Consider the following 24,500-nt stretch of genomic DNA (forward strand, 5'->3'; position numbering starts at 1 on the left):
AATAATCTTTTTAAATCAGCAGATCATAGGAGACACTGCAGTTAAACATGTCTGTAGTCTCTGTTAGACTGAGGCCTTGTTCATTAATCACAGTTCAAAATGAAAGGTATTTCACTTCAATGTAAAATGAGTTTTACAGGGAAGGTGTTTTGCACACAATAAAGACCTTCAAGACACAGTTTGAAAGTAATTAAGCATGAGAAAGAGTCTCTTATTTAATTTGATAGTAGACAGTAAGTCTTTCATGCTGTCTTTTCATAGTCTTAATTTTGTCAGACACGCAACTGATGTACAAGAGCTGTTTGTTTTTGAAGAGTAGTACATATGTACCCTAGGTAGCCTTCAAAGAGTAAAGATTCACCCCTTTTTGTTGAAGTGACTGACAGAACTCTGAGAGGCTTTGGCAAGGTCGGTACTTCATTCTCAAAAGTCTGCAGCCCTGTAATCATTATTTTGGAAGTAATCCTTACTCTTTTCTATAATTACCCATATAATCCTCTTGTCAAAGACTGTGGCAAAAGCTGCAATTAAAAATTAAGCAGAAAACACATTTTAGTATATGTAGGTTCAGGTGCAGGAAAGCCTTTTAGCATGTGCCTGATTTTAAGTGGCTGTGCACGTGATGGCGTCATCTAGATCTCAAATACAGCTAGATTTTAGTTAGTAGCTGGAACTCTTTTCAGCCTGGGTGAGACCCATGGTTTAATGTTGAAGTGACTGTGGCAACTACAAATCCCAGGGAGCTTTGCCATTAGCAGGTTTGTGCAACCGGATTGGGATCCTGCAGGGACCAATGACAGGCGGAGAATCCAAGAAAATTCATGTGTGTCAGCTGCCGGTATTAAAAGGCACTGGAGAGAGCTGTAGACCTGCGTGGAAATTGCCTGTTGCCTTGGGCTACTTTTAAACCCTGTGTGAGCTTCGTATTGATACTATATTTTACACCCTCTGTGCCTCAGCTTGAAAAAACCTGCTGGACTACTCCAGATGGATGCAATTCTGAACTGCAGACCGGATGACTTGGAAGATTACTACAACTTGCTCGGATGCGATGAACTATCTACGGTAAGAGCCTTCCCCACCTCCCCTCCAGGTTAATAACATTTTGAATGTGCTTGTCTGTCTACAGGGGGGATTTGAAGTTCTTTATCTCTATGGGCAGGACTACTTGAAATGCATTGCAGAGCTTCTTTCCTGCCACTTTTATCTTTTAGTGTCTCCCTTCCTAGAGCTCAATTTTCTGATCTGTATACCGATGTTAAGATCCTAGAATAAGGCTTATATTAAAAGTGTCTTATAAAACAGGATTGTATTATAGATACAGCTGAAATAATGGTTTATTCATTAGTTTAGTTCAACATGTGATATGGTTATGAATCATGAGCCAACTGCGTAGATTTGACCACATCCAAATAATATTTTCGGTTTTAAAAGATGAAAAAAGCTATTTATATGCAACTAATATAATGAATGTTCATAGCTGTAGGTCAGTGATGATGCTATTGAGTTTCTCAGTTTTTATACCAATTTTTTGCTCTCTTAAAAACTGTATTCATTGGTTGGGAGGAAAAACAAAAATATAATCTCTTTTTCATTAATTGTATTAATGATTTTTAAAATGCTAATTTTAATGACATTCAAATAGTTTTACTAATTTGTTTTGGTAGTAGATACATACTTTATAATGGGATCTAACTAAGCAGTTGTTGCAACGATCTGTAGCTAAAACAAGTGTTCTTCTTCCTAAAGGTGCCCATATAACATTTTTTGGATAGTTTGAGTTAGTGGTATGCTAATATTTTTTAGTCTAGTTGTTACATTAACTGGAATTGTGTTTCGATTTTGGAGAAGGAGTTTTGATTACTCTGCTGTAATGAAGGATGTATTCAGTGTGGATAAAAGCTGTATTTTGCTCAGTAAATTTGATCAGATGCTCTCGTCTGTCCTAGTGGTCAAATGCTGGGAAGATACCTCTCTCTTTTCTGTCACTGAAAGCATACCAGCAAGCGGCTTCGATCTGTTACAGAAGGCAATGCAAAGCTGTTCCTGAGATAACTCCTACAAACTCATCCCGGCAGAGGGCGGTGTTAAAGTTCCTATGTGGGCTTGTTTCCCAGATGCTGCTTCTCATTTTCTACCTCACCCTAATTCCTTAAGGGCCTAGCAACTGATGAACAGTTCAAGCACACATGATTTTTCAAATGGCTTAAAAGTGAAATTAAAAAGATGGAATAAACGCTAACGGCTCCTGAAAAATAACCTGTCAAGTATTATTTGTTGAGAGAAGTAGCAGATGTTACTAGATTATTTTTGACATGGGAGTAGGAACTGAGATCACAAGTTGACGGAGTACCATGACTGCCTTCCCTCAGGATGGTGCACACTACTTCTGACATTTAACAGAAATGTGAAGCATTACAGGCGTTTTGCAATCACATCACTTTGTATATGCAGTCAAGTATTTGTAGCAGCACAGGCTTCTTGAGGCATATACCGCACATCCCCAGCTGCAGTACTTTAATCTAAGCTGCTGAATATTCTTGTCTTGATCTGCCCTGGTTACATTTAAGCACATATAGTCTCAATTTCTACAGATTTTCCCTGTATTCACGTAAAGACCCATGTTCATTCTCGGCTTCTTGTCGAATTGAGCTCATGGACACCTAGTTCATCTTCAGACTTGAGAGCAAGAGCGGAGATTTAATCTACATCCTTCTTTCAAGAACAGTGTTATTCATATATAGTGGGTATTGGATACCTTTCTTGGTAAAACATCTCACTGAATATTTTATATAAATTTCATATATTTTGTATAAGCTTCCTATAAACTTTTCCTTCTACTGATTTTTTTTTAAACTGAAGACTTCCACGCTACCCCTCTGCTACTGTACGTATCTTAACTTTAAAGTTCCCCTTTATATAACTGAGTTTTAGAGATGGTAGCTAGCTATATAGTAACCAGTTTCAACAAGTTCTCTGTACAATGTATATATTTTTAAGTGTCTTACGGACTGGAAATATACCATCTTCTATCTATCCCTCTAGAAGAAGTTATTGAGAAGAGCAAAAAGTGTAGACTTCTTAAAATGCCACTGTAGACCACATTTTTCCCAGCATATGACAACAAAATTTGGCCAGCTAGTTGAGTGAACTGGAATTTTATTATAAAGAAAAAATGTTATGAGCTTTAATTTTGAAACCAATCATTTAAATTGTATATGGATATCAGGGTTTGAAGGATGAGGAATTTATATAAACAGCTTTTCCAGCACAGGAAAGAATAGCAGGTAATCAATATCTTAGGGCAAATTGTTGTGAAAGCTTAAGCTGTACTGGAATGATACAAAGAATTTTTGGCTTCTGAATTATAATAAGAACCAAGATAGTTTGAAAAATCTGAAAATTTGAAAATCTAAGCTGATGCCCACTCCAGTGGTTTCCTGTATTTTGTTAACTGTTAATATGCCTTTGTTTTTCCAGTGTTTGTAGTACTTTATGGTACTATAAACTGTGTGGGAACTTGTAATTAACTAATAAACTAATACATGCCAATATTCTAATATTGATTATAAATTTATTCTATTCCAAGCTAACCTTTTTGCACAGAAAATTAACTTGACAGGAAGAATGTGAACTGCTAGTTATCTAGCTTTGGGGTATCCAAGATAGAAAAGTCATGTGGTGCTGTTTAAATTTCCTATGAAGAGGATATGGAGATAGCCACCCCATCCCACAAACTGATCTTCAGCAATAGAGAAGGGCTTTGCTTTCTGCAATAAGACTTCATTAAAAGTTAGAGCTGACTAAACAAAGTGAAGAGCAACTGAAGTGATGCATTTTGCCTGTGTGGTTAAATGTGAGGAAAGGGTTTCGCACACATGATCTTTACACTTTTTTCTTAAAGCCAACTTGCCATATTGGATGACTGAGCTTCACAAAAACAAGAATAAGGATGAATGTATGGAAAATGAAATTAAATAAGCAGTGACACCTACCAATGGTTGTTGTTACCTGTTTAGTTGTACTAAAGCTTATAAAAATGAAAAGGAAAAAATCTTTCAGCATTCTTCGTTGTTCCTCCCAACCCCTTTTGAAAAGCAAATTTGATAATCTTTTCTGTGTGTATGTATTTACTCACTTTAAGTCTCGACGTTCTGTTTAGGTTGAACAAATTCTTGCAGAATTTAAGATTAAAGCCCTTGAATGTCATCCTGACAAACATCCTGGAAACCCCAAAGCAGGTACGTATTCTTCCCTGTTTAAAAACAATCTATTTTTTTCTTACATTAACATGACTAAGATATTAAATTCAGCTTTAAAACTTTATTAAATGTTCTTTTCCCCCAATATCCTTTAATTGTCATGTGTATTGAGCATATTGTCTTTAAATAGCAAGCTTTAATATTCTTTTCTAACACTTGTACACTCCTAGGGGATAGAGCAGGAAGACACTTTTTGGATTTGTTTTTTTTCCTAGGACTTTCATTTTTTTTTCTTTCTAATCAAGAAATTTTTTATGGAGTGTGTCCCTTTCTAGACCTATGAAGTTGGCCTGCTTCCATGCTCAGTGGCATTCAAGTGCCATACTTGCGTCAACTAGTTAATTTGCTCCCATGAACAAGCCCATCAGGAACACATTAAATGTACTTTAGTTTCTTTTAATGTAATTTAATGACTGGAAATAAAGAGAAGCCAGCACCACATGAGTAGCCATCTGTTTGCAGAACAGCAGCTAACGTTTGCGTTTATGAAGGCGTGCAGTTCGTCATACCTGTGACGGCTAAGCAGCACCTGAGTTATTTGGAGACAAACTTACTCATTCATAACCACAAGATAGCTCTAATCAGTGCTCACCAACGTCTGAATAGTTTATATTCTTATATTAAAGGTTGTTCGGATCATAATTATGGTCCTCACCAAAAATTTATTGTAGAATAATTAAATATGCTTTTCATCTTGATTAATGCAAACAACTTTTCCTTTGGATTCTTCCTATTAATTTAGCTATAAGCTGAAGGACATAACCATAAACTGAACACCATAGCCTACTTACTTGTGTGAGTTTGATCTCATCCACACCCTCCTCTGAGACGGCAGAGCTGGGAATATAGCAGATGTTAAAAGGAGACTCGCACTCCACTGCCTTGAGCAGAGCTCTCAGCAGGGCTTGCCTTTCCTTATTGATGTGCCATCCTAGCCTAGAATCAGAGAGTTGATGGAGGGGGCTAAAAGGTGAAATAGGTGGGATTTTTCACTTTGAGATTCCCTGATGAGGAACCCCCTGAGATTTGGTGTTTGAGAGACAATCTACCACCTATTAACAATAACCTGATCACTGATACTTAATTTAGTCTAAATGATAGCACAAGTACCAATGAAACCAATGGAATTAACTTTGTCTGCAGAAAATTCTGGCTATTGCAGCAGGGAAACAAAAGACTGTTCCAGTGTGTGGTCCTGTTCTGACTGCACCAACGCCAAGTCGTCGTCTGTCGTTGTCCTGTGTCTGTGTGTCCCCCCTACCCCCAATTAATTGAAACTAAGTAACTGAAAAAGGGAGGCCAAGTGCCAAATGTTGGAGCAGCTTTGTTTGTCAAGAAGAAATATTTTATGCTCCATTTACCTGAACATGCTAGTGAAAGTTTACTTTATATTTTTTTATTTTATCAGCTTAAAGCTCAGTAAAGAGTAACTGAAGTAGACCTTTTATTTGTTGAAAAGAAGTAACGCTAGAAAAAGGAAACCTAATAGAAGTGCCCCCTCAACCTGCTGTCTGTTGTTTGATTTATAGTTATAAATTTTGATTAGTGTTTGGGCTTAGTTTATTTCAAAAGAAATCTCTCTAATTTGTAAACTGGAATAAATGAATAATAATAATAATAGATCACTGTAACATAAGTGACTCCTAGATTAAAATCTAAATCTTTATAACCCTTCTACAAATAGTAACATGCAGCTGCATCCTTAGTAACCATTTAATGAAAAATTACACTGTAGGGAAAAATGAGAGCTCTCATTCATGCAGTCTGGTATTCAAGATAACATTTTAGCATATGTAGAAAACATACCTAATAAAATGCACAAGTTAATTAATTTGAACTATATTTAGATTCCTCTTCTTGCTTGTCAATTTTTGCTTGTCTTTTTTTTTTCCCCCCCAATCACGTTTTCTTGGTGGTGTTCTTTGCTCTGACTTCCTTGCAGCTGTGGATGTGAAAGTGTTCCTTCTAAGCATTATTACTCTAGTTTAATTTCCCTTTTTAAGGTTGTCTACGGGGGGGCGACTTGTGCCTTTTGCCTGCTGTACTCTAAGTTTCTCTGAACTTAAATTTAGGAGATTTTGAAGCCGGTAGACAAATGAGCATTTTAGTCCTCATTTGAAAAGGATATCAGCTGTCCACCAAAGGTGCTACAATCCTAAAACCAGCTAAAGCTGTGCTAAGCTGTAAGCAGAACCAACCTACCTTTGTCACTTAGTTCTCCTTCTGTCTTCTCTACTCTGTTTGCTCTAAGTCATTGTTGGCAGCTTCCCTTTCACACCTGAACTTATTTCTTTGAAAACAAATATTGGCTTTAGTATCTTTTTGGTTTGTGTTCTAGTGGAGAATTTCCAGAAGCTGCAGCAAGCTAAGGAGATTCTTACTAATGAAGAGAGTCGCGCGCGTTATGATTACTGGCGACGAAGCAAAATTACCATTCCGTTCCAGCAGTGGGAAGCCCTGAGCAATTCTGTGAAAACGGTTGGTTTTGTCTAAGTTTGGGCCTTTGGGAGGAGGGGGAGGTAGGGCTGGTCCAGAGAAAATGTTGCAGTGAGTGAGGGGATGAATTACAACACTTCTGCTGCAGTGGTGGGTTTTGGGAATAGTGCAGAGTAATCCCTGCACTAAGGATGCAAAGGAAATTCAGGAAAAATTGGAGGGCTATAGAAGCCCCTTCACAGAAGGGTTTTAGGCTAGTAGTCTTAGAGTGAATTTATCAAGTTGCTGCTTTTTGTGTATTATATGAAGTTTAAGTAACTTAAGGGCTGTTTTCAAATGCTTCAGCATACTTTGTTTTTGTAGGAACCTTTTATGTATTTTCAGAGTTAGATTAAAGCTAGGACCTTTGTGTAATATATTCTCCTTTTGGTGTATTGCTTATCAGATAGGTTTTCATGCTATCTGATTAAAGAAAGAGCTCATTGAAAAACCTAGAAGATAGGTTCCTTGGAACCCTAGGCTTCACACAGGTCTTTGGAGAGGCCCTGTTAGGCTAGTGGGGTGATTTGTGACAGAGATATGTTCTGAGGGTTGTTTTCCCTCCTAATTTTGCTAGTAAGATTATTTGGTAGCATGTTCCTAGTACATCCTAATTCCATAATGTTTGATTTCATTTTTTTTTCTGCTTTATTAGGGTGAATTATAGTTACAAGTCTGCATGGTCATACTTTAAGGCAGGTGAATAAATGTTTCCCTTGCCAATTCTGCCCACCTCAATTCTGCTTATAAGAGAAGTTTGACAGCCTCTTCAACTAAAGCATTATGCCTGAGCTTAAATGTTTGCTGGAAGTATCCCATCAAGCTTAGTTTAGTTCCAAACAGAAGTCATTCCACAGACTTTAACAGTAAATCTTTCCAAATTGTTGAATAGTGTCAGAAGTCATGACAGAAGCAACTGGACAAAAGACTCTTAGAATTATTTGATGTACTTGTATGTTTTGTTCTTCATCCCCACCTGACATAAACTATCCTCTCAAATGCCATTTGCCGTATGTAACCATGCTTTCCACTATCCTATTGACCTGCAGGCTTCTCTCCAGTATGTGCTTTGTTTAACCATTTATTACAACAATGTAAGAAAGAAAAGAGAAGTTCATTTAAAATCTTTTAAAGCATAGGGATTCATTCTTTATTTGTTATTTTTGCATTTCTTTAGTCAATGCACTGGGCTGTCCAAAGTAAGAAGGACCCAATGCTGGAAGCTCCTGAATTGAGTAATAGCAACAACATAACTAATGAGATTTGGACCCAACAGACTGAAAACAATGAAGGGGGATTGTCAGATGGGAACAGGGAGCAAGAAGATGTTGCAATTCCTGATGTGAAACCACAGTGTTCAAAGAATCCCGACTCCCCAAGTAAGTGAAACCAGCAGTTACAGAAAATTGCAGCATCCAGGGACTGGCCTGAAATGGAGGCTTTTAGTCATGAGAAATTCTTTTCCAGAATAATATGTTTAACTGGTAGTTTTTTTTAATGTGGTTTTGGGTTGGGGTTTTGTTTTGGGTTTTATGTTGTTTATTATTTATTTAATTTTGAAGCTTTCAGACCTTTCTTTCTCCCTATCCCATGTTTGCTTGCTTGTTTGCTAGTAAAACCAAAAACTGGAGAAGAAGAAAAAAATTCTTCTTAAACCAAAACGGAAAGTTCAGTTTTGCTGCTATATAAAAAAAAAAAGCGATTATTTTCAGTGATTTTTTTTTTAAAAAACCTTTTAAAAGTGTTAAATAAAATATTTAGGCATTGTAGTCTTTTTTTTTCGTTTTTATCCAGCATTCAGTACTTCTGCACAGTTTGCATCTGATGAGTTAATGAGGACTAAAAATTGCGACTTGAAGGCTTCTTTTGTATTTGAACAGGTTTTTTAAAAAATAGCGCATGCACCAGAATAAATGTGTATTTCAAAAGCTGTCATCTGGCCAGTTAGTATTTCCTGCCTGTTGTTTAGGTTAGTATGCCCGAATCAAAGTTTACTTATCACAGTGGCCACCCTCTGTTCTGCTTGATCCTTCAGGAGTTTCATAACCTTAGGCTTATGTTATCAGAGAACTATTGTTAAACGAAGTCCTGTCATTTCTTCCCAGCTTGATCAAACAGGAAATTAAGTTGAACTGTGAGGCTAGCAAAACCTAATTTAATCCCAAACATTTGTGGAATACAGAAAATAGGTAAGAAAATTCTATGAACAAATGTATGTGAGGCATAACTGAAAATTTTATATTAAAAATTATGCTCTATAACATTATACTATATGCTATTTTTTGTTAATTAAATCATCACTGTATCTGTTGTAGAGCAGTAAAATTCCAAAGTAAAGAAAACATCATCTTGTTCCTTGTAATGGTAAGCTTTCTTTGCAGGGATCTTCTTTCTCATAATTTTTTAAAGATTTAATTTAATTTCCATAGATTTGAATGGGAAAAATATCAAGCCTACTTAATTTATCCGATGGGCATATATTTATATTAATAAATGTTAATATTAGAATATATTTATTTGACAGGGTCTGTATGCACTTCAGTGCTCACACTTGATGTTAGGATGTTGATAATGCTTTTGTTTTGGTCCAGGAAAATTTGTTATATTGGATTCCACTTTTAAACCAGGATATTTTCAGTTTCTGTCTGCTGGTCTGTAAGAATTACAGAGTACAACTCCATGTAGCTATTTCAGCCTGAATAAGAGATTTTAACACTAAGTCTGGTAATAGGTTTCAGCTTCCTGAAGTAGGAAGATCACCTTTTAGTTTTAAGAGCCCATAGATCATAAAAACATAGCACAGGGTCTGAAAAACTCCTTTACTCCCTTGCATGTGGAAAGGGCCATCCGTACCTTCCCTCCACACTGCTGCCTTTCACGTACTTGGAGATTTATCATGTCACCCTCTATCTCTTCTTCTTTAGATTGAGCAAATGCAATTTGTTCAGTTTTTCTTCGTAAGTCCTCTCTTCTGGACTGCCATTGTTCTTGCTGTTCTCCTTTGGACTCTTCCCAGCTGATACATATCTTGAAGTTTGGTGTTTGCTTGAGTTCTTGTTCAAACGGTGCCAAGAATACAGAGGTTTTCCTTGCTAGTCAAGAGCACTGGAAATGCCCAATTCTTTACATACTTTTTTGGGGAATGATTATGAAGTGTTATTTCAGACAACGTAGTTTTATACATGTTTATAGTGATTTACTTGCCTCTCTCTTTTTTTCTCAGGATTTTCAGAGGCAAATTACTGGCACTTGCGTTTCCGCTGGTCAGGGGATGCTCCATCAGAGCTTCTGAGGAAATTCAGAAACTATGAGATCTAAAATGCAAAATACGCAAGAGCATGAGATCATCTGTTCAACAATTCAGTATTTTTTTTGCCAGCAGTTATAAGTTATTTGTATTTTGTATTCATTCATCGTGATGTGAACGTTGTTCGAATAAATGTCTTAATACTGATTTGTTAACGCGCATGCTATGAGCATTACAGATGGAGGTCTTTTTGTTTAATAAGCAAACTTTAATAAGCAAAGCCCTTTCCAGTATTAACATGAAGTGATTTTGTGAAGTTATCTACATCTTCTATATTGTTTCTTGTATTCTTAAATATTGTGTAGTGAATAATATTTTTCTCAATACTGTGATGTTATAAAGAATATACTCTCAGTAGAACCAAAAGTCAATGTTATACTCCAGCATATCATCCTATTCAGTGATGATCTTCCAAAAGCTATATGACAATGAACTTTAAACAAAACTGTGCTTATTTCTAAACTATGTACTCTAGTTCACTTCTCCATGGCATTGTACTTACTGTAGTGATTTATAATGCACGCATGCACAATACTTTTACAAAATTAACTTGTTGGAGAATTGTGATCTTATGATATAGATGAAATAAGAACCTTCCTATTATCCAAGAAGGTCACTGTGATAGATCAAACACTTCTAAAATCGCTTGCTTTCTATCTTAACAAGTACACTTTTTGCATCAGCTATTTATTTTGGAAGGCAGTTCCAGAACTTCACTTCTCCAGTTAGGAACTTTCTTCTTACAATTTATTGGTGGACAACTGATACCCCTTGTATGTATGCCAGCGTTGTCCTGTGGCTTCATAGTAATTTCCCTCCCTGCTCTGGCCTAGTAGACAGGGTCTTGACAGGGTTTTGTATGGTGAGGAATGAAGAATCAGGCCAGTCAGCATTAATGTGTACAGAAATCTCACATACGAAAGGTTTTTGATATTCGGGCACCTTTTCAAATTCTACATTGTGTTTATTTATTTTGTATTTGCTTTCTTCTTTGTAAACCTGGCTAATATGTCAGGTATTGACATTGTGCTTTTGTGCAGGCAAGTAATTCCATCAGCAACAAATAAAACTGCATGTATACAGACAGGTGTTGTTTTCATTTTTTTTAATTGAAATCCTCTACCCACCACAGAGATACCTTTTGAATTTCTTGTTATTTGTCCCCTCAGTGGGTGAAAGCTTAAGGGAATCCAGTTATGAATCTTGGGCATCTCTATGGAAAGTCTTATCCAAAAACTACAGTCTTCTCCCAACAGGGAAACAATATGACAATGTCTGTTCCTCCCTGGAGTGACATGTTTGGCTCTACCGTGCAGGGGTATGATGTGCTGACTGACCTACTGTGCTTCTCCTGTTTGGTGCCTATTTGCTATAATTGTAACACAAGTGCCTGCCAATGGAACCCTGATTATGTGTATCTTATTAGCCTCATTAGTATATTTATTCTGGTGCCAGTTTTCTTTACAGGGGCTGATACCAGTGTTAATGCTGGTTGTGTTTGTACCAGTTTATAAAAAAAGCTCAAAGTACTGGTGTTCTACTGATACAGCTACATTGATCCTAGATTTGATGGCATCAGTAGCTATAGCTATTTTTATACCACATCATCCTGCTTATCCAAAAATCTTTTTTCTTCATTCTGTGTGCTTTTCCGTTGCATATTTTGCAGCTGAAAACATTATAGAGATGAGATTAATAATTCTCTGTAATATCTGCTAAATCTAATTACAAATTTTCCTCTAGTGCATATACTGCTTTCTTTTAGATAAAGGTATTTGCTCAAGAAAGACTTTCAATGCATTTTATAGGGAGGGACTGTAAAGAATGTCAAACAGTAGTAACAGAAGAAACTCTCATTCATGCGAAGGATACAACGTAATAGGGTACAATTTTTCTCTCTAACAAAAAGATGGAAATGCAACCAGCTGGAGTACTTTGAATCAGATGGTAGCTCAGATTCTCCTCTCCCCATTTCACTGGCTCCTAAAGCTAAGAGGGGGTAGTTGGATGGATGATCTAGGACCCAACCAGCTGTTTTCCCTTGACAAGTGAGTATACAATAGACCTCTGAACAGCAAACTCATTTTTCTTGTCATTAAAACTGATGTCATTATTATCCAGTTATTACTTTTGTAATTGTTATTGTTTGTTTTGGCAAAGCACCTTTAGGTATTTGTTCTGGACGAATAATTTCAGATATTTGGAAGACTCTTAGCCCACCAAAAGCTGAGGGCAACACTTGCATTTTGCAACACACCTGCTAGAGATCAGTACTCTAATTTGTATTATTTGCCCTAGTGAAGGGGGCAAACTATTAACTGGTGCTCTAGCACACCCATACAGACCTTTTCTCTGTTTCTATATATATATTTAACTTGAAATGGTCCAATTTTCTGTAGTTCTCAAATATAGAGTTGAATTAACCTATTCCTAGCAGAGCAAACCCAGAGGTACTGGAAAGCAAGAGGAAGCTGTGCAGCCTGTTTTGCTTTTGGGACAGCAGTGGTGGGACCTGACCTGTTGGCCAGTAAGAACAGTTAACTGGAATAAGTGGGCAGCCCAGTTCTCCCTCACGTTAGAAAGGAAAGAAATAAGCACCTGACAAATTACTCAGTGTTAGACCATACAGGGCCCACCCCCTAAATGTAAACTGCTTATCTTTTTTCAATATATAGTATTTTTAGAAGTTTTTTTCTAGTAGCATGAAAAGATCCAGCCAATGTCCCACATGACATTACCCACAATAATGTGGTGACTTGGCCTCTGCACTGGTAAGCACATAACATACTAAATATGGTTAAATTTTAACTGGAGCAGGGGTTGTCAGGTGGATGACTCAAGCTCTGCGAAGATGTGGTTAAGAGGCAATAAAGTCAGGTATACATGTTTTTTCACTAGCCAACAGAGAACCTAACTTTCTTTGCAAAGTGGAAACAACTGCAAAAGGACAGTTGTGGGGGTGGGGAACAACAGCAACAAACCCAGGTACCGTGTATTAGAATGATATACGAGTTGTGTAGGTAGGTAACAAAGGCTCCTGAACCTTCTGGGTGTCTGAAGGGTCTGACTCGGTGTGTGCTTCCACTACACAGCGATTAGGCATTACCATGCTTGAGTGCTTTGTTAGCTACAGTGCTAAATGACTTAGCTTAGCTTGCTATGAAAATCAAGAGAGCTGTGAAAGTGAGCCTAGATCCTCTGGAGTCTAGTCAAAAGTATTGATTAAACTCAGCCACTACTGGACTTGTGAGGGCTGATGAGATTTCAGCTGGAAGTTATGAGATAGCAGATGGGGTGCAGGTGGATGATGATGATAATAAAACACAGAGAACAGGGCATGTTGTTTAATACTGTGTTTCTAGGTCTCTGAAACTCTATCAACCAGTTTTGTAATATCAGAAATTAAGCAACTATTTAGCCAGTTGTTCACAATGAAACTGAACAGCTCTAGGGGGTTCTTGAATTATATAAAATTAATGTATCTTTAATTACTGCTGTCATGCCTGTTCTTGTGCAAATGCTGAATATAAAAGATTGAGAATGTTCTAGTTCTTCACAAGCTTTCTGTTTTGCCAGTATTTGCCAAGTTGTTTTGCCAATGTTTCCGAAGTGGGAACAACGTAAGAGTTAAAGTTTTGATGATGAATACAGATAGTATACGACTTTAAATCTCAGGCTGAGTAATGCTGAATGATAGGTAAGGTTGTTTCCTGAATGCTTGTTTTTCCTCTTTGAGTGGGAGAGGGAAAAAAAAAAAAGAAAAAGGCAGTTTATATGTTCTATAATAGAAGCAAGTATCCTGATGATTAAAACAGATAGTGGGTAGCTTTAATTTCCTGAGCACGAACAGTGCTATCTTACACTTTCATATCCTGAAACGAGCGACAAGACTGCTGGGAAGGTAAGCAGTGAAGCTGTTGTAAAACTGATGAAATTACACAGCAAAAGATAAAGCAACTCAGTAAGTTGTCAGCCTCTGTCACTGTCAGATGGGGTGATATTTATCAGTTAGTTTATGCTGGGTGTTTTTATTGCAGCCCAGTGTACATGCTCACCCTGCTGTTATAAGAGTTGCTAAGCCTCCCCCTGATGGTAGGCACTGCATATGTTTGTTCTTTCACCTTCACTATATGGGTCCCTTCTCCCTCCCATGTTAATGAAGGTGAGACTCTTCATGTGCTCTGTTTGTCCCAGCTTTGAAAGGCTTGTGTCTGAGTCATTACAGTGATGCGCAATATAGACGGGGAACTTTTAGGCATTTTTAGGTCTCTGATGGATATCATAACCTGTCACAGGTGATGGATGCTGGAGAAAATGAGTTTTCTTTCCTCTCTATTCTATCTTCATGGTGGTTTGCTCTTGCTCCCTTCTTCTGGTGGGGCGGTAAGGCAGAGGGGTTACTTCTAGAAAAGGAAATCTGCTGCCAATGTTTGGAAGGTTTCCAGTCTTGATGTGCGATGTGGTTCTCAGTGCTTTGGACAAAATGATTTGCTTGCTGCTTTGTTAAAGCTGCTTCTCCAAAAATACCGAAGGACTCTTGGCACCAAAGGCACACAGCTTTTCTAAGGAGATGCAGTTTGACTCTCAGGCATCAATCCTTACAGAAACTACATTTACTTTGTCAGGATTGTCAGAGCTGGTCCTTTACTAGCAAATAATTTCCATGGAGCCCCCAAATTTATGCTGGGTAGAGGACTGTCAGCTCCTCTTCCTTCTCATAAACAACTTCGTGTGAACGGTATCGATGGGACGGGGGTGGGAGAGCCGGAGAATGAGCAGAAAGGTCCAGAGGGGTACGAGACTGTTCCAGCTGGTTGGGCCTGGGTGCCTTTGGTGTTTTCTGCTCCTTGCAGTCCTCACTTTCAAAGGATCTGAGTCTTCCCCAGGATTCCCATGTCCATCCTTGGCCTGCCACTGCCAAAGGACTAGGCTGCTTGCTTCAGTGTGGATAGCTGATGATAAAAAGGAGCCTGGATATCTCAAGCATCTCTTTGCTCAGCTGGCTGGAGGCACCTTGATCCCTGAAGGTACTGTGCAGTGGGCCTGAGCCAGGTTTGGGGAGGAAAATGGGACCAAGTGGCAGATACGGAGCAGTACCATGTTGAGCCCATATGTACCTTTCGGGGTCTGGACTCCAGCACCAGATTCATTACCGCCTTGTTCTTTCTCACTCTTATAGCTGAGGTTTAGAAAGGGAAGCAGATCAGAACAGTAGTGCTTTAACTCTTTGCTACAAAGTGGAGATGAAAGGAATCAAGAGGAGAGCACTGAACCCAGAACACCAGTGCTGCTGATGCATATATAGCGTTAGTAGGCTGGTTGGCAGTCCTTACTTTCTTCTGTAATTACAAGAAAAATTACAAAAACGTAACTGCAATTAAAACCATATGGTTCTTCCCCTTCAGTGCCTTGATGGGAACATTTTCCTAAATCTTGCTGAAGGGTGAGGGTGGGAAATAACTTGGGTGTTCACTGCTGCTCTTTTATTTTTCAACTGTAAATTTTAGGGAAAGCCAGTTTCAAGGAGAAAAGTTCACTGAATGCAAATACTTCCTTAGAGGAGATTTTTTGTTGCTTTTCTGACAGACTGGCCTCTTATTTTTCAATATAAAATTTAAAATAACCATGTCTTTTGGTGTCGGTCATTTGACATTTCCATCCCCAGCAAGGTCCCACTGAAAAGGACATCCTGATGTTGCAAACTTCCTAATAAATATTTATTGGGTTGGTGCTTTGTCTTCAGATCTATTAAAGCAATGCAACATGTCTTTTGGAAATAAGATGCTTAAAGTGGCCAGTAAAAAAACTGGCAACTTCTTCAGTGTTGCAGTGGAAGAGAAGGACTCAGTGTGAAGCCTCCCAACTGTCTTTAGTATTTTGACTCTTTTAACACTCTCTTTTTATTAATTTGGAATGCTACTCAAAACTGCATTACACAAAATAGAGTTTCTCTCATCTGTTCCAGATTACAGGGGTGGGTGGGATCTTCAAGTTATAAAAGAACAAAAAGAGAGTTTAAATTCCTGACTGATTAAACAAAGTCAGGCCTTATATGTGGAAAAGAAGTTATTTTTCTTTATTTGTTATCTGACATTGCACACTCACTAAAATTTTTGATATTTTGGCAGAGTGACTAACATGTTGTACTGCTCTAAGCACACAATTTTAAGCTGCTGTTAGAATACAAATGTGCTGAGGTGAAAGTAGCACATGTACTGCACCTTAGCAAAGGATGCTTAAGTCGGTACTCTTGAATGCAAAAACTGTCTCTGCTGCAACATCTGAGATAAGATGTCTGATCCAGTATCCCTTGGCATGTACCTTCACACGTGAGAACTTAAGGGAAATGCCTAATGTTATGGTCACGTATTACACAGTACCATTGCCAGTTATTTACCAGTTTAATATTCCCTCTAAGTGTAACCTCTAACACTTGCATTTGCCCTAACAGAAACAAACAGCCAAACCTGAAATCCCTGGAAGCCTTATTAGGGAGCACTTTGAAATGTTCATTTTGCTGCCAGCTTAAACAATTGTTTGTCCCCTCTGTCTTTTATTTTGTTCTGAGCAGGGATATTTCAATGTTTCCTCTTCTTGCCCTGCCTCCATTTTCTGATTAAATTAAGTTGCACTAACAAAACATGATGCTAGAAAGAATGGGCTTGCAGGTGTGTTTGTTCTGGGGTTTTGTCCTGTCTTTAAGACAGAGTGAAAAGTGTTTTTTCCTACTCCAGCCTATTTTGGACTCTGTGGAAATGGCATTTTTCTTATTTCCAGCCTTCTCTTACCTGACTTTGCAAATTTTTCAGCTTTTCACTAATGGGGGTCACACATAGGAGGAGATTGACACATCTGAGTAGTGAAAGGTCAGTTTAAGCTAGTCAGAAAGAGGGGTGTGTGTGGTTTTATTTTCCCCCTCATTGCCGGACTCTGTGTGTGTCTCTCATGCCTGTGCAGAAGACCACAGACAGGAAAAGATGATCTAGGACCCCCTCACTGGAGGTCTAGGAGTAGTCAGACCAGCCTCCTTCATCAAAGGGAAGGTTTGACAGAGCAAATGCATTCAATATAGAGTAGCCTGCTGCTGGCAAGATTTTATTTATTCTGTATCAGCTGTAGGACATGGGGGCAGGACAATAGCCCTGTGGGCAAATCAGGACACTGAGTGTAATGCGTTGGATTAATCCTGAGCTTTGCACTTGGACAGTGCCTGTCCTGTCTACAGAGGACCTAGAAGGTGAGCTGTGGAAAGAACACTGATCCCACTGTGCCCTTCTCCCACCTCCACCAAGTACTGTTTACCGCAAGTGTTTTAGATGCAATGCTGGAAATTTGCCATGGGACCTATTGCTGCTTTGGTACTCATCTTGTTTCTTGACGGAAGCAGGGGAGGAGTGTGTAGGCATGGCCTAATGAGTTGCAATAGGATAAATACTAGATAATCCCCTCTTATTGCTGCAGAGATACACTTAACAGTGAGAGAAGACGTGAGGAGTAAAACCTGCACATGATAAGCAATAAAAAGCGACAGAAAAAAAAGTAACCCCACCGGGCCGCAGCGAGCAGGGTTCGAACCTGCGCGGGGAGACCCCATTGGATTTCAAGTCCAACGCCTTAACCACTCGGCCATCGCTGCTGCTGGTAGCGACATGCCCGGCCTGAAATCCTTATCCAGCGTTCCGGCGGCGGAAGTTCCCGCCCCCAACCCTGCCAGGGGCCAATGGGCGCCGTCGCATCTCACGGCCGCACACCACCCCCGCAGCCGCCCGGCGGTAATGGCCGCCCCGCCCCGCCTCGGTCCTCCCGTTTTCCTCTCTCCCCCGTGAAAGGATCCCGTTTTGCTCAGCAGCTCGAGTCCGCGCGAAGGGGCTGAGCAGCGCGAGGCTTCGGGCAGTTGAAATAAGTGCCACCGTCCCTACAGGGGTTTTCCGCGGCTCTAAACATCCGTTCTCGCTGCCGAGGAGGCAGCCGGTGCGGGTGTCCGCACTCTCCGCCGTGGGTAATGCCGGGACAACCCTCCCGTGCAGCTGTTCAGCGCAGGGGAACAAACGCCCGTTCGTACGCGTTGGGTTTTCCAGCCCGCAACGCAAAGGCTGTGTCTACTCCTGTAAATGACACGCGCCTGGCAGCGTTTGCAGGCACACTTCGGTTTGCTAGTGAAGATGCAGCCAGTAACTACTACAGACCACAGTACTATTGGGCACTGCATTTACTTGTACAGCGGTGTTAATTTTTTTCCTGCTTTTACTAATTCTGTTCTCTCAACTATAAGAAGCGTTCTCCATCATATGACTTTTATATGTAATTTCATTCACTGTAGGTATTTTTTTTACCCTAGCCATAGTGAATTGTGTCAGCAGTAGTATAATGGAAATGAAATCTAACTTGACTTTATACGTATGCTGCAATGGATAAAAATAATCATTTTCCTTTTCATCCTTTTTGCAGGGTTTATGCTAGGATTTCTACCCTATTTTCCCTCCTATAGTCACAGCTTTTGTCAATACTTCCCCCCCCCCAATAGCTGGGGTGATGTTGATGATTGTGCTTCCTCCCCCCCTGTTTTTTTTTGTATGTTATTGATCAAGAAGCACTCTTAGTAATTCTTTAACCTTACTCAATACCAAAAAATATTGCTGGATTAATAAAGATCTTAAAATAGGCTGATGAAATTAGTCTTTTAGGACTCTTCTCTGGAACCTGACTTGGGGAATGAATATAGAGGACAGACAGACAGTAGAAAGCACAAGGTGCTTCTATAATTTTAAAAGAACTCAGTTATTTTGTTGTACTTCAATATTTATTAAATTCTCTCTACTGTTTAAGTTAATACAGCTTTTAAAAAGGTTTTGAATCTTTACCTGTAATTGCTCATTAGCAACTGGCAGTTAGGTTAGTTTGTGGTCATTGTCAGACAGCTATGTCTGCTCTGTTCTGTGTCACGAAAACCAATATGGAATTTCCAATCGGTTTCCATGGGAAACAGTAAGAACAACAATGTTTATGGACCACTTGTAGAAACAGGGATGGTCCCTCGGCCGCACGCAGGCCTGTTGTGGTAACAGACCTTTAATCATCCCTCTGAAGTAGGCAGTAAAAGGCTGGATTGATACAGAAAATTTGATGCTACATGTTAGTGATCTTTTTTTTTTCTTGCACTTAACTGCACAGGGTTCAGTGCCACTGTTGATATTAGCTGCATATTTCTTCTTTCTCTCCTATATGTCTGCCCATGTTACTGGGCGTATAAAAAAAAAGAAATCATACCAAACTTCATTTAGAGTTTATGCTTGTGCTGTTTGCTGTGTTTTAGATAATGAGGAACATTTTAAAAACATTAATGCATAAAATGGTCGTTATTATCCTACTTTGTACCCCCCCCCATCCAGCTCAGTAGTTTAGCATCATAATAATCTTTAAATCGTTGGTAGTTTAATGGGCCCAAAGTGATTTGGCCTGTTTTGCTGATGTCCATGTAGTTGTGTGTGTTTGGGTAAGGCGCCCATCAGCTCCATTATGCCCGATAAGATGCTGCCTTTATCACATAGTGTACCTGCTTTCATATACACGAAGACAAAAAGCATGATTATACTAAATTGCTACAATTATGTAAATAGCAAAAGTGTGAAGAGCAGGGTGAGGAAAAGTAGTGCCTTCAGTATACCACATTATAGCCACGGGGAACTTCTTAAAGAACAGACATAGAAGTAGAGACAGTCAGAGATCATGTTTGCTGGTGGAGAAACAAGTATTTCTCAGGTGTAAATGCCAGAAGAGACTTGTTGGGGCTTCTAGTACAAAGCTTTTTTTTTTTTTTTTTTTAAATTGATTTGAGGACAAGGAGCAGAACTGTTTACTTCTACACTAATGAATCTGCTGCAGATTTATTTTCTTTACAGAAAACAGACTACTTGAAATCCATACAAGTAATTTGTTTTAGGACGATCTTATGAAATGCAAGAACATTCTTACTATTCAAAGCCAAAGAAAACCAAATTGTAAGAACACATCAAAGTTCAGATTTGGTAATACCCCTTCCAGTAAGGGTGTTTGTTCTAACTGTTCCTGAAGGGATTCAACCACAGCTGTTGTTTTTTGGTTGTTTTTTCCCCCCTCTTGGACAGAAATTTATGCATATGTGCTATATATTGGTCTTCATGTGCTTCTTACATGTATTTGCCTCACGGTACATGCATGATGGATAGGACTGAGATTTCCAGTCATCCAGCAGGCAATTTGAAGCTTTGAGTGAACTGTTGGATATTTATAAATCCTGCATGATTGCACAAAATCTTCACCTTCTGAATAGATGACATTTCCAGGATGAGTAAAGGGCAGTAACTTAGACATACATTCTGGTCATGAATTAAGGCCTTCTGCCACTTAAGGTTATTTAATGACCTAGAGATCCCTGCAATACATGGCATGTTACCACCCGAGTCTTTTATGTTATTTGCACAAAGTTATTTTACCCCGAAAACATCAACACAAAACTTTGAAATGCTCTACATTCAAATTTTGCCCTTATTAAGGACAGTTTGCAAGAGGAAAAAATTCCCCTTATCTATATGAAATTTAAAATACGTCTTCCCTGCTTTTACAGATGCCTTGTTCTGTTATTCTCATTGAAGAAACGTGCAAAAAAACCCCATTATATTACTGGGAGTCATACATTTAAAATGTTCATAAAGTCTAAATCAAAATGGTCTTGTTTTTAGACTACAGAAACAAGTCTTGCATTTAATTCTACTGAAGTAGTACTTAGTACTCAGTAGTACTTAGTACTCAGTAGTACTTAGTACAGTGGTTTCTGAGAACTCTAGACAACTTTTTCCTGTACTTTATTGAAGGAGGGTCTTTTTCAAATACTTTTCTTGACTGAAATGTTAAATACAATTCTTTAGTTAAGAATTTTTGATAGCTTTTTTATTAGGATAATTCTTGTGTAAGCTGAGAAAATACGGAAATTGTTACAGAGAGGTTTTGAGCTGCATAAGGAAAATGTTCAAGAGAAAATGAAGAATTGGTAAGTTTGTTACTATTTTAAGTGGGTTTGATAGCAAGCAAAATCAATGTGAATGGTATCATTAATGTCTGTACTATGCAAATCTTCACATGACCGGAGGTCTCATGCTCTTTGATCTCTGTTCTAATAGCTGCCCCAAACTATAACAGCACAATTCCTGTGTCTCAGGAATGAAGTTAATTGGCATCAATACTAAATTATGGAATCATGTTTTGGAGTTCGTATTTGATCTCTTTGTCAAGACATGTGTTTTAAATCTACTGAAAATTATGCTGGAAAGACAATTATATTCGAAGCCATGCAAAATGCAGAAAACCCAAACAAGACACAGCAAAAATAAATTACAGTGTGGTCTCAGTAACAAAAGAACGAACTTACTTGGAAGAAAGAGAGGGGTGGTTATAGACATTGACTGAATACAGGGCTCAGACTATACTCAGCCTTTGGATTCAATGGAAATGCCCCCACTACTTATTAGCAAATCCAAGCTGCTGCTTTAAACCAAATTTATCTGATGCCAAAAACAAGGTTACCAGTCTAGGCTCATGAATGGTAAGACCATGTCCTTTGGAGCAGTGTATACTTGCACACAGTTTTGTGTGGTGACACAAAGACACACAGGCTGCTTACAAATTGTCCACCTGGAAACCCTTGGGTGGCTGACAGCTATGTAGGAATAGCCAATGCATTTTGAAGACCACTGAGCTCTGAGGGTTTGGATCTGGAGCATGACAGAACACTTGAGTTCAGATGTTGTCCATCAGGCCTTCCTTGGAAGGTGAAACCCTATAGCCTAACCATTCCAGGCCCATAAGCTTTTGCCAGGTTGCAATAAACACAGGCTTGTGAAGAGACATCGAAAACATACATGCAGTATCCTGAGCCACTGAAACCTGGAAATAGACTCAGCATTCCTTTTGTCTCACAATTTGCAATGTCTAACTTTTATATTTTGGATTTAGGAGCCTTTGTTTCCTAGCAGGGCTAAGAAGAAACTTATTTTTTTATTTAAATGATAGTTGCCTTTATTTTGTGTTCACATGAATCTAGGACTTGAGTTAAATGTGCAATTTCAGTAAAACATAAATCATGAGTGTTGGCTGACTTGTGTAAATGACATTTAAATAACTTGTGTAAACGACATTTAACATGTAATTAAATTACATTTAACTAAGTAAATTCAATTGAATCTTGAAAAACTTGGTGTCAGTCTCTCTTTAGAGAAAATTGTTCCTTGAGTAATGCTAGAGTGACCTCCAGTGTTCTTTGTGCAAGCTGCAAGTAAAAGAGCAGATAGATAGGATGTGTTGCAGGTACTGCATGCAGAAGGAGCAGGTTTAAGCTCTTTCATATAATAATCTTTGAAGATGAACGGTGATCAAAAAGGGATTATTGAAGAATAGTATCATTAGCAGAGTGCTGTTTGAATTCTAGCACTTCACTATGAAGCTATTGTGTTCCTAAGACAGAAGGAGATCTTACTACAACACAAATCACTAAAAATATTTTAAAGAAAGCCTCAACTAAAATAGCATTGCAGTGTTAAGTCCTAGATACTGAGAGAGGGAAATTCAACAATATCTAAAAAGTCATTAAAACCTTGATACAAGCCTGAAGTAAAACTCTGACATTCCTGAAATGTAGTAAGGTCTAGTGCCAAGCGCTGGAGAGCCTCTGCACGTACAGGTGTTTAATTAATAAAGCATGCTACCTACTGTACATGACCCGAGATATTTGGCTACCTTTAAGAGCCTGAGGCAACGTAAGGGGAGAGAGGTCAAATGAAAACTGGTCTCGGGCAGTTTGCGTAGGATAGAGCTTCCCTAGCATTCAAGTAGGCGCTTAGCTTTTAGATGCCTCAGCCAGCTGCTCAGGTCATCTTTTACAGACATCAGAGAGGGAGATCCTTGTCCCCAGAGGGTAAGTAAGCTCACCTATTTCAGAATGGTATGAGCAGTTCTTCAGAAATACTCTCCAGTAGCCATTGAGATGACTAGGTAAGAGACTAAAAGACTAACTAAAGCATTTGGTAAGTCATAGGCTAAAGTTAACAATGTTTATGCATATATATGGTTAATTTGCATACAATGATATTGTCAAAGAGTTAGTTCGTTATCAGAATTCATGCATATAGCATTGCTTTATGAATGTATTGTTCTATAATTTTAGAATTTTTGAACCTATGGTACCTGTTTTGAAATGGGATTAAAAATTACAGCTGACAGCCTTCAGGAAGGATTGTAGTCTTTAGAAAGTTTTCATAAACTGAAAATGCTATTATAATATACTTGCTTTGGAAATGCAAACTAAACGACAACCATCAGTACTTAGAATTTTTCTTCATAGCAGTACTAAATGTGAAGTAAACAGTAAAAAAAGCTTTAGTATATCTCATGGGCTTTTAAACAAGGTTTAACTGGTCAAAAATGAACATAGGATTAACAGATAAAATTTCCCAATGGGTAAGTGTATTTTGGAAAGTCAATTTATCTCCCAAAGGAATCTTGGAAGTTACATTTCTTAGTCACTTAAAACTAGCAAAAGCAGGACACTGGAATAGATAATGGAGAGAGAAAAATCTGGTTTAGGACTGCTATATAAATTAATGGTACTAGGACAGGTTTGCGAGTATTTTTTTTCATGTCTTTAACTTCTCTAAGTAAAGAGGACAAATACTGCAAAATCTTTAATAGGAGTATGGACAGTGTAACCAACCACTAGAAAAAATGCACAGGTGATAATCAGCATGCACTAATCTCTTCAGCATTAACTAATCTCTGTATTATTACTGTCTTCCTTAGAAATAAAGGATTGAGCCCCAAGCACTTCAACACTTCAGTTTTCTTGCCTTTTTTGACCTCAAGTGCAATGTTCTTCTGGTAATGGCTATTCCATCCCCTCTCACGCATTTGCTCTGTGGCCTTTTACTTAATCGATCTCTATCAGCTTTACAAATGCAATAGTTTCAACATTTATTCCTGTTAGAAATCTATTAATATGTTATGTCTGTCCTGTTAGAAATCTATTAATATGTTATGTCTGTGATGTTTGCAACAGAAAATTTAGATTAGATTCTGCCTAAGTTAACATGAAACATTTACAGCAATGTCAGCGGAACAGTAACTTTGTGCTTAGGTGTAACTTAGCATATTCAAGAGTAAATTTGACATCTCCCTTGAAGAATGTGAGTAATGAACCCAACACGAATTGTGTATTGCAATAGATAATGCTAGCACCACTAAACTGCATCATTTCATGTTTTCTTACTGAAGAAATTAATGAATAACAAGAGCAAAAAAAATGCTGCATACTGAAATATATTTCTTCTATATTTCTCTCATTCTTTCTATTAGCTTCATAGATCATTTAACAAAGCTGAATGCCTAAACCATATAATCAATAAAAATAAGTATTTACTTCAGAAAACCCT

At 38.3% G+C, this 24,500-nt stretch overlaps 2 protein-coding genes and 1 non-coding gene across 3 annotated transcripts in view; 1 reads left to right on the forward strand and 2 right to left on the reverse strand.

Annotated features, from left to right (window-relative positions):
- The window catches only part of SIRT1 (sirtuin 1), an 88,402-nt gene that overhangs the window by 26,648 nt on the left and 37,254 nt on the right, over window positions 1-24,500 (reverse strand). The window lies entirely within an intron of this gene.
- On the forward strand, window positions 988-10,066 carry DNAJC12 (DnaJ heat shock protein family (Hsp40) member C12). The gene is made up of 5 exons (XM_009809429.2): window positions 988-1,065; window positions 4,163-4,241; window positions 6,601-6,740; window positions 7,915-8,116; window positions 9,961-10,066. Exons 1-5 carry the CDS (start codon window positions 988-990, stop codon window positions 10,053-10,055), a joined length of 594 nt encoding a protein of 197 aa, XP_009807731.1. The 3' UTR covers window positions 10,056-10,066.
- On the reverse strand, window positions 17,599-17,680 carry TRNAS-UGA (transfer RNA serine (anticodon UGA)). Its single transcript has one exon. It is a non-coding gene; the product is annotated as a tRNA-Ser (tRNA).

This window comes from Gavia stellata, chromosome 9 (genome assembly GCF_030936135.1).
Source record: "Gavia stellata isolate bGavSte3 chromosome 9, bGavSte3.hap2, whole genome shotgun sequence".
Lineage (NCBI taxonomy): Eukaryota > Metazoa > Chordata > Aves > Gaviiformes > Gaviidae > Gavia > Gavia stellata.